General features: G+C 35.0%; 1 protein-coding gene across 3 annotated transcripts in view; it reads left to right on the top strand.

Moving 5' to 3' along the window:
* LOC106757681 (nuclear pore complex protein NUP205) overlaps window positions 1–13,741 on the top strand; it is a 29,848-nt gene extending 16,107 nt beyond the window's left edge. The window contains exons 20-45 of one of the 3 annotated variants that reach the window (XM_014640425.2): window positions 680–798; window positions 906–1,056; window positions 1,157–1,269; window positions 1,348–1,429; window positions 1,551–1,637; window positions 1,725–1,802; window positions 2,653–2,856; window positions 4,907–4,999; window positions 5,141–5,245; window positions 5,375–5,545; window positions 6,182–6,237; window positions 6,343–6,415; window positions 6,547–6,737; window positions 6,824–6,950; window positions 7,042–7,119; window positions 7,920–8,084; window positions 10,958–11,125; window positions 11,197–11,334; window positions 11,522–11,665; window positions 11,952–12,074; window positions 12,191–12,286; window positions 12,410–12,547; window positions 12,656–12,756; window positions 12,872–12,991; window positions 13,164–13,293; window positions 13,432–13,741. In XM_014640425.2, the coding sequence (XP_014495911.1) occupies window positions 680–798; window positions 906–1,056; window positions 1,157–1,269; window positions 1,348–1,429; window positions 1,551–1,637; window positions 1,725–1,802; window positions 2,653–2,856; window positions 4,907–4,999; window positions 5,141–5,245; window positions 5,375–5,545; window positions 6,182–6,237; window positions 6,343–6,415; window positions 6,547–6,737; window positions 6,824–6,950; window positions 7,042–7,119; window positions 7,920–8,084; window positions 10,958–11,125; window positions 11,197–11,334; window positions 11,522–11,665; window positions 11,952–12,074; window positions 12,191–12,286; window positions 12,410–12,547; window positions 12,656–12,756; window positions 12,872–12,991; window positions 13,164–13,293; window positions 13,432–13,512 (3,132 nt within the window). In that variant the 3' untranslated portion in view covers window positions 13,513–13,741. Of the gene's footprint in view, window positions 1–679; window positions 799–905; window positions 1,057–1,156; window positions 1,270–1,347; window positions 1,430–1,550; window positions 1,638–1,724; window positions 1,803–2,652; window positions 2,857–4,906; window positions 5,000–5,140; window positions 5,246–5,374; window positions 5,546–6,181; window positions 6,238–6,342; window positions 6,416–6,546; window positions 6,738–6,823; window positions 6,951–7,041; window positions 7,120–7,919; window positions 8,085–10,957; window positions 11,126–11,196; window positions 11,335–11,521; window positions 11,666–11,951; window positions 12,075–12,190; window positions 12,287–12,409; window positions 12,548–12,655; window positions 12,757–12,871; window positions 12,992–13,160; window positions 13,294–13,431 lie in introns of those variants that run through there. The other 2 variants (XM_022779493.1, XR_002667429.1) reach the window with 2 other exon arrangements.
* Window positions 13,742–13,871: the final 130 nt, after the last annotated feature.

The raw sequence follows: 13,871 nt of genomic DNA, 5'->3' as shown, positions 1-13,871 counted from the left end.
CAAATTGTTTTCACGGGTGTGTGCGTACACATCAAACAGTACACATCAATTTTAAAGCTCTCGGATCAAGTTTTTTCCTGTTTTTACTATGGATAAGAACAAATGAGACACCCTGTAAGATCCATGGTGCCAGAGATTATTAGTTGTAAGAAAGTTGTGATAGAAAGTGGAAGGAACATCTGTAGGACTCGTAACACCTCAGTTCTAACACTGGCGATGGCTGGTTTACTCAGATACGTGCTATAGAAACAGCTTCTCAACAAGATGCTTCCCACACACACACACTCATTCGGGAGTTGTATGTATGTATTGATAGATAGATTTAAAGTTGCATGTTTCATCATCTTCTCTTGCTTGAGTTTCTAAAGAAATTACTGATTAGTGTGTGGAGGCATTGTCAAGGTGATCTGGTTCACTATCTATACATGATTTTGTATTTGTCTATTGAATTATTAACATTCACTTTGTGGTGTCAATCGATTTCCAGGGTTTGGTTGGGATATTGGTCCTATTGCATGCTGTTATTTTGAAGTGATACTAACCGTTTACTGTGTTTAAAAGTAAATCAATATCTTTTGTACTGGTGTGTTATGTATGTAGCTCCTTAGTTTAAATATATCTTATTTTTTAGAATTGTATAGCTACTTATTAATGTCTTTTATTGATAATCTATATGCAGCCATTGGACATTATACTCTCCCATGATAATAATCAAATAGTGGCCCTGTTGGAGTATGTCAGATATGATTTTCAGCCAAAAGTTCAACAATCCTCCATCAAAATCATGAGTATTTTAAGGCATTTAGATACCTTTCCATTTTCTTATTTTGAATTTGAATTTTTTGTGTTCTTCTGCTGTTCTGAATATCATTTCTTAATCTGTATTTTGATTTTTTGAGTGACAGCTCCCGTATGGTTGGGCTTGTTCAACTATTGCTAAAATGCAATGCTTCAAACAGCTTGATAGAAGATTATGCAGCGTGCCTTGAGTTACGGTCAGAAGAGTTTCAAAATCTTGAAAATAGCAGTGATGATCCAGGCATTCTTATTATGCAAGTTGGCCCTCATTACTATCAGCTTTTTGTTTTGTTTCCTCTTTCCTAGTGTATAATCTTCCTAAAATGGTTTTTGTTTGCATTTGACTTCTATGTTTCAGCTTCTAATTGACAATATCAGCCGGCCAGCTCCAAATATCACTCATTTGCTACTTAAATTTGATCTAGATACACCAATCGAACGAACAGTTTTACAGCCTAAATTTTATTACAGGTTTTTGTCTATTATTTCATGGTGCTTAATAATTTGATTCTGGAGATTGTAACTTTTCCCTTCTAATGTTATTTGCAGTTGCTTGAAGGTTATTCTTGATATTCTGGAGGAGCTTTTGAAGCCTGATGTTAATGCATTACTTCACGAGTTTTGCTTTCAGGTCAGATGTTGTTTATCTAATGCACACTACATTTAGTATACGGGAGAGAGTTGGAAATTTTACATCTTCCCCAGTTATTTGTGATTTTTTTGAAAGGATTCTGACTTTTTGATTGATGCAGCTCCTTTATGAATTGTGTGTAGATCCAGTAACATGTGTACCAACAATGGATCTGTTGTCAAATAAAAAGTACCAATTCTTTGTTAAGGTTGACATTCTGTTTGATTTATTTGATTACCTTTTCTCCTTCTAGTTTTTTAATGATTATTGCTCAAAATTCCTTGCTAAAATGCAGCACCTTGATACAATTGGGGTAGCTCCGCTTCCTAAAAGGAATAATAATCAGTCGCTTCGTAACAGTTCACTTCATCAGGTTTTTCATTGTACTTTCTCCTTCAAGTCATCTGTAAATTTAGAATTCATTTAAAACTTGTAGGATGCTGCCAATTTTTGTAAAATGTTTGAAACAAGGTGTTCCAAACAAAAGTGGCTGTTGTGTGGTGGGAATAACAAGTGAGTTTTTCGAAACTAGATCAGCACAAGACAAATACATGTGAATAGAACTATATCTGCTGGACACACCTTTTGGATTCTTTGTTATTATAATGCTTTGATAAGCACTTTCAATCTATTGAATTAAGACTTTGAATTATTCTCATTTTTCATGGATTCCAGTAATTACAAGTGAACCCAATATTACTTTTATGTTGATCTCTGAGGCTTAATCAAGATGTATTAATGCATGACATTAGATGTTTTTAAGAAAATAACACTTTTATTTACTGAACTTTGAATGACATGTTTGACTTACAAATGAAAAATCAACTTAGCACACCGTGTTCAATAGTTAATACCAAGTCTACGAAGATTAGTTCCATCAAAACCTGAAACCACTTGACTCCTAATCAGCATGGTGGCATATAATCCTTTAGTTCGATACTTTGATTTAACAATAACAAGAAAACATCTTTCCAATTGTTATTGTTTTAATTTTTTTTCCAAATCTTCACAACTGTAGAAGCACATAAAAAGGAAATTTGATGCATCTTCATTGAACTTGTTATCCATGTGTTGTTTCATATTGACATTTCTGATGTCTGTTTAATATTTTTGCCTGAATGATATTAATTTCTGGGAAGGAATAGAAATGAAGTATGTCAAACTATACAGTTTGCCTATACGGTTGGGTTTGATATAGGTGTTTTGTTTCATTGCTTTCCCAGAGAGCATGGCTCTTGAAACTCTTAGCTGTTGAACTACACGCTGGTGATGTTAGTAGCTCCAATCATAGAGAAGCATGTCAGACAATCCTCTCTTATCTTTTTTCACATGGTATCAACGAAGTTGGTGGGGCCCAGACCATGTATCCATTTTTGCGACATGATACTTCTCAAAATGCTGTTCTAGGAACTGTCAGCAAGAGTAAGGTACTGATAGTTACATGCTTCATTGTTCCCTTGATATTATGGGCTAACATATCACATCACATGCATATCTTGGATTCTTTATTATTTATTACATTTCCCTTCATATTATGGACTAACATATCTGTGAACATTATTGTTGGGTTCTTGAGCTATGGGTGATAGGCTCATATGCTTATTTTTCTTGTTGTCGGTGGATGTAGGGAATCATGTTGTCAATTATGGCATAACTTGAGAAGAATTATGAGAGTTAAATGGTGAATGAGCGGGAGATAATGGATAATTGAAACATATTGGCCTAGTGATAGTTAAAGGGTCATCATGGCGATATGGATGAATTTAATGATATAGAAAATAAGGAGGGTCATATTATATTCTGGATAACGAATGTAAAATTCATCTACAACCCAATCATCGATCATTTGGGACAAATAATATGCATGAACATGGTAGGTTGTTACATGGAAATAACACTTGTTAAATAAGCTAGATCCATTAAGCCAATGCTTGAATGTAGTTTTAAATGAGCTTGGTATCCAGACTTTTATTAGAAATGTAAGAACTCCAAGACAGGTTCTTGAATGTTCCCTTAGGAAAACCAGACTGCTTGGTCTGTCTAAGAAACAAGAACACGAACACACTCTGCATCACTAGCCCAAGTCTTTCGAGAGGACCTGTCTCTCCCTTACTAACACTTACAAAACTTTTCAAAAACTACCCAAAACAACCCCCCATACAGACTATATATAGTAGTCTGTTTACACCAACCCCTAGGCAGTTATAACTGCATGTTACCCTTATTTCTCCCAACATACACTTTACCACTAAACCTATCAGATAGTTTTGGTAAATAAGCTAGGTCAAATGTTCTTGAGTAAGTTTGATACATGGAATTCTGGTTCTTTTATGGGTAAGTCATTAGAGGTGGTGAACATGATGATTCAGAGGGGGATTAACATCACTTGTCTTTGCCAAACTAAATTGGGTTGGAGAAAAAACTAATATGCTTGACTCTATTTATACTTTGGGTTAGAGGAAAAGTTACATCAAAGAATGCATGACTATTATTATGGTTAAGGATTGGAAAGGGAGTACTTTGAATTTAAAATGGATTGGGGACGAAATTGTAAATGAGTTGGAGAGAAAACTAATGTCATCGACACTACAGGAACTAAACTTTGGTACACAGGAAAAGATGGATGACAGAACAACATGAGTGTTATTGAGGATGCGGATTGAAAGGAGAGGATGGTGATTGTAAAATGATCAAGGGCAAAATTGTGTCTTGAAAGTTAATTAGTGCAGGGATATTATCAATATTCATCAGTACATATGCATCACAAGTAGGACAAAAATCACTTTTGAAAGGCATGCTTTGGGAAGATTTTGAGGGTTTGCTCAAAGTATTCTAAATTAGGAAGGATACTATTGATTTAAAAATGATATGATTTTATGATTATGAATACTTAGAGAGAGGAGAACATTTACAGAAGGAGTCTGGTAAAAGAAGAAACTTCTGATTTATCAACGAAAAGGTCTTTTATCTTTTACAAGATTAATGAGAAAGTATTGACGATTAGAGTAACATATAATTGAGTGCCATGAAAAGTGTTGTGGAAGGAAGGGTGGTTGCATAACTTATATTTAGGTTTTACAAGAAGACATCTATAATTGGATAGTTACTAGGGTGAAAACTACTGGTGGAAAGATTGTAAACTGATAGAAACTTTTGTGTGAATGCATGCTGCCGTTTCTAAATGACATATCTTTATAATGACCCCAATCACTTTTTGATCACTCTTCGAAGTCCCCAAATCAAATTGACCAGACATCTCACTTTCGTGCATAGTATTTAGGAAGTTGCTCTAATTTAGTCCTAACCTTGGAGATAATTCTGACGCAGTCTACTAAGAGTCTGTGTACATATTGTGCATTATACATTTTAAACCTTGGAGGTAGTTCCCACGTAATAAGAAATTCTCTGTAAATTATACTATTCTTCATTTTAAACTCCCATCTTATGCTTTACTTCTAAATTCTCTTTGAAATTCAGGTATTTGAATTGCTTGAAATAATCCAGTTTAGATGTCCAGATTCCACTTCTCAGCTCTCAGATATTGTGGCTGGAATGAAATATGACTTGCCGGTGAGATACTAGTCCTTAAAACATAGTAAATCTATATTTTATGTATGGAAAAAATCGAGATGATATTTTATGTATGGAAAAAATCTATATTGCTTGAAATTCATCTCGTTCTTGCCTGCCTTTGGGTGAACATTATTTTAGGCGGAAGACATACTTGGAAATTCTGGAAAGGATGGTGTGTACTATTATTCTGAGAGAGGTGATCGGCTAATTGACCTGGCCGCTTTCCACGACAAACTTTGGCAGGTTGGTCTATTGTCCAATTATTAAATATTAATAATTTGTTAATGAAAATATTATCTTTGATCTTTATTCCTTGAATTGTAGTTTTTCTTTAATATTTTTTATGAAATTTAATCTATTTTCTTGTTGCAGAAATACAATTCAGCTTACTCCCAGGCAAGCAACATTGGAAATGAAGTTGAGCTAAATAATGTTCGTGAGACAATTCAACAGTTGCTTAGATGGGGTTGGAAATACAATAAAAATCTTGAGGAACAAGCTGCACAACTTCATATGTTGACAGCCTGGTCTCAGATTGTTGAGGTGCAGATCTTTCTATTTCGATTTCTCCATTTTTTCCCCCAATTTGCCCATGCTTCCTTCTTTCTCATTGCTCTTCTTTCCCTCTTCCACATCCTCAAAATGTGGCCTAAAGTTCCTTCTTCTTTTGCATCCTTCATAAAACCCATCTTGCTCCTGCCTGCAAATACTTCCACTGTTTTAAACAACAGCAATCCATGCCATGCTCACCTTCAACTGGATGACATTGAGCCCAAGTGAATTAGCATTTTTACCACACTGTACCCACCTCAAATTTTCCTCCCCCTACATGAAAGCTATTGTGAAACTGATGAAAAAACATTGATCCGCTTTCCTCTCTGGCTTTGTTTTCTCTTTTCTCCCTCATGGGGCTGGTAGGAGGTGTGGTGGTGCGCATTGTGAAGGACTGTGAGGAACAATGACATAGTAAGGCAGTCGAGGGGGAGCATGAGACCTGTCTAATAGAAATTAGCAAAAACTGAGGAAATGAAGGAAAATGTTTCCCCATTGAATTTTTAATGAGTTAATCTATAGCTATACATTGCTTTCAAACAGTGGGAAATCTGATTCACATTTCCAACCTAGGTGGTGTCTTTGTCTTATTATGTACATTCTCTAACATTGTGCTATTTTGTTAAGGTGTCTGCTTCTAGAAGATTAATAATGATCGAAGATCGAACTGAAATTCTTTTCCAGTGAGTTGCTACACTTCATTAGTGAAAAAGAAAAAGCTTTAACTTGTCATTCTTGATTTTCTCATTGTTTGTGCAATTTATGTAACTGCTAAATTGTATTGGCAGGGTCCTTGATGCGTCTCTTAGTGCTTCTGCTTCTCAGGATTGTTCATTGAAGATGGCATTCATACTGTCCCAGGTAAATATTGCAATATGTGATTTTATCATCTGGAAATGTTGATGTGTTCTTCAACAATTTGAGTCATTCTGTTGTTATCTGTATCTTTTCAGACAGACTGATTTATATTTATATAATGTGAAATTTCTCAGGTAGCATTGACATGCATGGCTAAGCTGCGAGATGAAAGATTTTTGTTCCCTGGTAGTCTTAGTTCTGATAATATTACGTGCCTTGATCTCATTGTGGTGAAGCAATTATCCAACGGTGCTTGTCTTACTATATTGTTTAAGCTTATTATGGCAATTCTTAGAAATGAATCTTCTGAAGCCCTTAGGAGACGGTATGTTTCATTTTCAGTAACGAATTCTGGTGGTGTGGCTGTACACGATTTTGATTTGCAAACTTACACTTGCATGTTTTGTACAGTCAATATGCTTTCCTTCTTAGCTATTTCCAGTATTGTCAAAATGTGGTTGATCCTGATGTTCCATCAACAGTTCTTCAATTCTTGCTGCTCAATGAACAAGACAATGAATATATTGATCTCCCAAAGGTATAATTTCTTGAATTGTTTACAAAAGCAAAACTATAATTTGATGGCAGATTAAAAAACTTCATTGCAACTTTTACTTTATTTTTCCCAGATTGACAATGAACAAGCAGAACTGGCTCATGCAAACTTTTCAACTTTGAGGAAAGAAGCTCAGAGCATTTTGAATCTGGTTATTTGCTACTCTTACTAAGCTTTTCTTTTCTATATACATTATTATTCAGGACACATGTCCAATTTTAGCATGGGATAGAGAAAGAATCGTGCTTATGCTTGTAGGAGATTATGTTGGGAAGTCCCACATCACCTTCTATTCTTAAAATGTGGCTTATACATCTGTTAGGAAACTTCATTTAATCCAATTAATTTTTAAATGAAATTGGACGTGTTGTAGCCTATAGCCCATGTTGGTAATTTCCTATTGTAGTAGCCTTGCATGGCTTTGCATACATCATGCCTGAAATGTCCTGCCCTTGGTGTAGGAAATGTGTTGAAGATCTAACATCGACTACGGATATGGTTAAATTATAGGATGTCTCACCTTATTAAACTAATTTTTTGAAGTTGAGTTAAACTTAAAATTTATTTTCTAAGAAATTGTACAATGTATCCAACGAGATCTAATACACTTTTATTGAATCTACTTTTGACACTGATATATACATTTTTTTTTTCGAAAATGTCTATTGAAGACTATTATTTTTTTAAAATAAAATGAAACAAGGGTGCATTTCAACGTAATGAGAGGTATGTGTTTTTATTATCTGTAGTGTAACTGTCAGTTTTAGTTTTAGTTAAGATTCCATCTCACATTAGACTGCTGAAATATGTTTCCCCAACAAGATGTTGTGTTATAGGCTTCTTGCTTCCATGTGCTATCATTGGTCTGTTTAGCATTACTTTTTCAGAGTCTGTTTCTATTCATTATTCTTATGTCAATTATTTACAGCTTTACTTAATTTAAAATTGTAGGTCATAAAAGATGCTACGCATGGTAGTGAGCCTGGAAAGACAATATCACTGTATGTTCTTGATGCACTGATTAGTATAGATCATGAGCGCTATTTTTTGAGCCAACTTCAGAGCAGGGGATTTTTAAGGTCTTGCTTTACAGCCATAAGCAATGTTTGCAATCAGGTGCTTGTTCTTTCCACCATAATCTGTTGCATCTATTTTGAAACTCGGCAGTTTTTGATTCTGCAATTGTAGACTGTTTATTCCTTTTCACAAGGGAACTAACACAATTCTTTTAATGGTTATTTTGGTTTTTGTAATATCGTTATACTTTTGAGGGAAAATTTCTGATTTGAAATTTCAATAATAAATAGGATATATTTTTATCTTTATCCTACTTGGTGTAGCAATTCATTGTATGTGTCCCGTAGTTATCACTGGTGTGCTTGGTAACTTGTTATTACAATGTATGCTGTCATTTTTGCTTATTGATATTGTATTTAGGTTTTAGAAAAAATTCATATTTAAAATGTATCTAATGTAACATGGGCCACTGTTGAATGCTGGCATGTTTGGCAATTGTTTTTATAAAAAAATGGAACTGTTTGTTTCATGTCATCCCTATTTCCCAGGAATCTGAGGATAAGAATAATTATTCTCATTTTGAAGATCTCTTTTTAAATCAAAGCAAAGAGTGCTATAATCAAGGTAGTCAAAATTGCGATCCAGAGCAAAAGATTGTACGAGTCTCCCATCTTCTACTCCCTCATTGATCTTGTTTCACTTAAAACTTGCGATCATAGTGGATCGCCATTGTATATCGCAACTTGTGTAGGAGTGGTGAATCGCAACTTGTGTAGGAGTGGTGATACTCGCGATGCAGTCCCTCACAGCAGTGAGGGAGAACTAGACAGCTCGTGGCTGTGCTTTTCTCTGTGGCGGCACCTCTATCAACAGAGACTCACGGCAGCGACTTGTGACATCAACTTACCTATCAGTGGTGGCCTCGAGAGTGACCTCACTGTGAAACTCTTCGTTAGGGGTGGTGGGAAACAGCTCTAGAGTTTTTCTTAATGGGTTGAAATTTTTCACTAACCTAAAAGTTTAGCTCATTTAAGCCCAATTGCTTAAAACTGTTACTGCACCCAAAGAATAACAAAAAAAGGGTGCCTCTCTAGAAACAGCCCTTGTTGCATCTGAAAAAAAGTGACTGTTAAAACTGCCACCCATTGATAAAATAAAAGTGACTCCCTCCCTTCTATAACTGAGAAAAATTGCCACAACGTGACTCCCTCTCTTCTCTTCCGACAAGTGAAAACTCCTGCTCTCCCTTCATTAAAACGTGTTTAGACTGCCGCTCTTCCATCCACAAAATACACAAATTTTCACTTTTTTTTCAGCCATTGAATGATGATGTACTATTTTATTTTATATATTATGAAATTCAGTTATAATTTTTGAGTGACATATAATGATTTTTTGTGTGAATAGAAATTTCATAAAATTTGTAGGATCTTATGATCCATGTTACTATATTCCGATCTTTCTATTTATGACTTATATTTTCCTTTCCGATCTTGATTAAGATCTTGATTTTGACTACATTGGCTATAATCACTATACAAGTTGCAAACTAGCTAGGTTAGCTCTACAACTTGGACCAATTATCTACTTCATTCTTAGAAATATTATTATAGGGAAATGAAATAAAAAGTGTGGTGGTGGCAAACTAAACCCACTAGAAAGGGCAGGAGATCACGCCTATCCCAGCAAAAGTCAGAAACAATACAAGTAGGTACACTAAAACAGATCTCAATCCGTAAGTTGCCAAACCATCACCACACCTATTTCTCTCCCTGAAAGTATGGGAAATTTTGAAGTTTACACTCGTCATGGACTCAAACATTAAGTAATTTGTTAGCTTCCAAGGCCCAATGTTTCACATTAAGCAAGTAATGAGTCTCAATCCAAAGAGTTCTCCCTCCTTTTTGTAGAATTTCCATAAACTGTTTCAAAGGATGAAATTTCAGATTTTGAATTCCTGAAGATTTTACAACAAACTGATCTATGCCCTTGATTTGAGTATGCCCCATCCGTATCACATTTGATCCACCCTCCAATCTACCTGAATAATCATATGTGATTTTCATGGCCTGCAAAAGAACAAAAGGGCCTTGATAATTTTGAATTCATCAATAATGGAATGCATGTTACCCTGTTTCCAAAGAACCAGAAAGACTCTGGTGAAAGTTCTTTTTTGATATGCTGGTGTTGAGTTTGTTGTCCCTCAAACTAAATTCTGTTTTTAGTATGCCAAATCTCTGCTATTAATAATAGCAGAAAGCATCATTCTCAGCACCAAATTACTGCGATTTCAATGAAGTTGCATAATTGTCTTAATGTTAGTAGGTTCTAGTCTTAGGTCAGTAATGCTTTGATGCCATTTCCTCAACCTAGCGGCAAATGAACAGGTGAGAAACAAATTATAGGAAGTTTTGAATATATATTTTTCAAAAGAATTAAACGCAAGTTTTAAGCAGTTTGTGCTCCCTTGACAAGGGAGTGAGTGTTTCATTCTTATGGGAATGAAAGTTATCATCTACATGAACTGCTTATTCCCATTACATTCTTTTACCTTTTATTTTTATTTAAAATTTTCAAATATATTCTTTCTATAAAATTACTACGGATAAGGGTGTCTTTGGGAATAACATTCTTTGGTATAATACTTCCGAAAATGCAAAATCAAGAGTGGAGCAAATGTCCACCAAGAATTTTTCTTTATGAAAGAGAGGAGAAAGTCAAATGGAAGAGGATGAAAAATCCTCGAGAACTAAAAGATTATTGTTAAAGAAGAGGAACTAAAGAACAAAGTTAAAGAAAAGGAACTAAGGAACAAAGTTAAAGAAACGGAGCTAAGAGCATGAAACATTTGCATGGTGTGCTAATGAGTCCCACATTGGAAGTGTGGTATTTTTGTGTGGATTAATACAAGGCCTTGTGCTCTTGAACCACGTTGGAAAAAATAATACTGATTCATTTATGTCTGGTTCAAGGATGGCGGCAGTCTTTCACTGGACTCTTTACAGAGGGCATGCACTTTTGAGGCTGAACTTGCTTTACTACTAAGAATCAGCCACAAGTATGGGAAGTCTGGAGCACAGGTACTGTTTTCCATGGGCATATTGGAGCATCTTTCATCTGGCAAGGCAATCAATTTACAGGTTAGGGAAATTTTTCTTGTTAATGCCTCATCTACTTTAATTCGGGTTACTGAACAGTAAAGAATCTGCAGGGAAGTTTAAGGTGGATTGAGACAAGACATAGAAGAGATGTGACTGTGGATGTTGATAGACAACGGATGATTATAACTCCAGTCATGAGATTAGTGTTTTCACTAACTTCCTTGGTTGATACATCTGACTTTTTGGAGGTTGGCTTTTGTGCTCCATTTACAATATTTTTAATATGATGGTTTCTATGAATTTTTCTTGCTAGCCTATTAGGGAATCAATCATGTTACCACATTCCCTGCCAGGGAAGTTTTATGTTTATTTCAATTGTGAATGAATTTTATTTAAATGGAAATCCAATTTTTGTTCCATTGATGTATGATATAGGTGAAGAATAAAATTGTTCGTGAGGTAATTGATTTTGTCAAAGGGCATCAATCAGTCTTTGATCAGGTTCTCCGTTTAGATATTGCTGAAGCAGATGAGCTAAGAATGGAGCAGATCAATTTAGTTGTTGGTATTCTTAGCAAGGTATTGTTCAATTATTTCTGTATATTTTTTGAACCTTTTACTGCAAGTGTGTTGGTAGCTTGTCAGACTTGGTGTAGGTGAAGTCAAACAATATTATATTTACGTAAGTTAGTGTTTAATTGAATTCTTTGAGAACTTTACCTTTTATATATAAGGTAAAGCGTGATTTTTTATTCCATGCACAATGGTAACACCATCCTAGTTCTAGCTGCAAGAGGCTTCAGAATTCTACTTACGGAGCTGTGGTCGTTTCTTTTTGTTACTTTACATTTTTTATTTTTATTAGGTTTGGCCTTACGAAGAGAGTGACGGTTATGGTTTTGTTCAAGGGCTTTTTGGTATGATGCGTGCTCTTTTCTCACATGATTCAAAGGTTCCTAGTTTTGCTCAATCAAGATTATCGCCTGAGGTGAGTTTGTAGTTTTCTTAATTAATGTTTGGCTATGGTAAAAAGTATTTGACATTATGTATACATAGTATTATTAATCCTAATCTTATGGTGATATTGCCTTCTTGAATTTTCAGAATCAGAGGAGTTCAGAACTACGGATGTTTAATTTGTGCTACAGCCTGAGCTCGTACTTGTATTTTCTAGTCATAAAGAAATCCCTGAGATTGCAGGTATATTATACATTCAACAGGCAGTTTTTATTGACCCTGAGCTATTTTCCCCATTCAGCTAGTGTATGTGCATTTTTTTCCCTCTAAACAGAATTTGTTTTCTCTTGTAATTTTCTGTCTCAGGTTTCAGATGCCTCGTCCAGTTACCCTACTTCTGTTGAACTTCAACAACCTACATTGAGCTTGCTCAATTCCCTTCTTTCTTCTGTTACAACTGCTCTTGAAAGGGCAGCTGAGGAGAAATCCGTATTGCTGAATAAGGTGAAAATGCAAAGAAACTTATCTCTTTATCTTTTACAATTGATTTTGTCTACATTATTGCCATTTTAATATGGATGTATAAAGAACACCTTATTCTCACATCTGCAGATCCGAGACATAAATGAACTGTCAAGGCAGGAAGTGGACGAAATCATCAATATGTGTGTCCGGCAGGACACTGTTTCATCTTCAGATAACATACAGAAAAGGTTAATCATTTGACTGAGGTCTTTAATTTGAGTTCATCTTCATGTTGTCCTATTTTCTAGTATCTTTCTCTTTTATCCATTACATTCTCTGTATGGTTTTTAAATTTTTTTACAGGAGGTACATTGCAATGGTAGAAATGTGTCGAGTTGTTGCTAATAGGGATCAGCTAATCATTTTGTTGCTCCCACTCTCCGAACATATACTGAATATCATCCTTATCCATCTTCAAGAGAGGTGAGGCTTTAAGTTGGAAAGGTGATAAGAATGTTAATGTTAACTTAAATTAGATAAAATGTTGGGTTCGTGAAGTTTAATGCTATATGGCCGAACTTTAGGGAAAATTATACAAAGCCCTATAATGATCTTTGATTCTCTAGGCTAATCTTTCTCTGTAATCTTCTAGCAGTTCTGCTGCGCCTGATTCAACCTTGACAAAAGCAATTACATATGGTTCCAAGTATGATGCACAACAAGACGTTTCTTTGTTATGTGGAAAGTTAGTCCCAACCCTTGAGCGACTTGAGTTGCTGGGTGAGGTATGGGTATAGTTCTTCTTAATGTTCCGATGGCTTAAAGTCAACCTCTTGAATATGGCCTTATCTGCTAGATTGATATGTATTTAGTTGAAATCTGGTTTACCCTAATTGACCAATTCTATTATGCTTTCTTTTCAGGATAAAGTAGGGCACAATCTCAAAGTATTCCGCAGACTAGCAACTTCTGCCAAAGAGCTTGCAATTCAAAAATTGATTTAAATGTCTTTAAAAATTTGCTTCCCTTAAATTAACTGCTTGGGCGCTGTAAATTGTGTAAGTTCTAAGTAGTTTCACAGAATTCAGTTCAAGCTGTAAGAAAACAACTTCACACTTTTTGTTGTGTATATGCTGAGATTTTAGTTCTATTTCTGAATTATTGTACTCAAGCATGGATGCAATTTAAAAGTCGTCTTGGAATGGCAAATCGACAAAAGTCCTTTAAATTTTAGACGACATAGCTGATAAATAGAAATGTTTCCTACGAAGCAAAAGCTACAGCTCTTGCAGCAATATTTACTCTTTGTTCTTGAGGTTTCAATGAGCGAGCAACTTTTTGATGAATTATAAAAAACATATTA

This window comes from Vigna radiata, chromosome 3, assembly GCF_000741045.1.
Source record: "Vigna radiata var. radiata cultivar VC1973A chromosome 3, Vradiata_ver6, whole genome shotgun sequence".
Lineage (NCBI taxonomy): Eukaryota > Viridiplantae > Streptophyta > Magnoliopsida > Fabales > Fabaceae > Vigna > Vigna radiata.
Note: the sequence above shows the minus strand (reverse complement) of the source record. Positions and strands in the feature narration are given on the sequence as shown.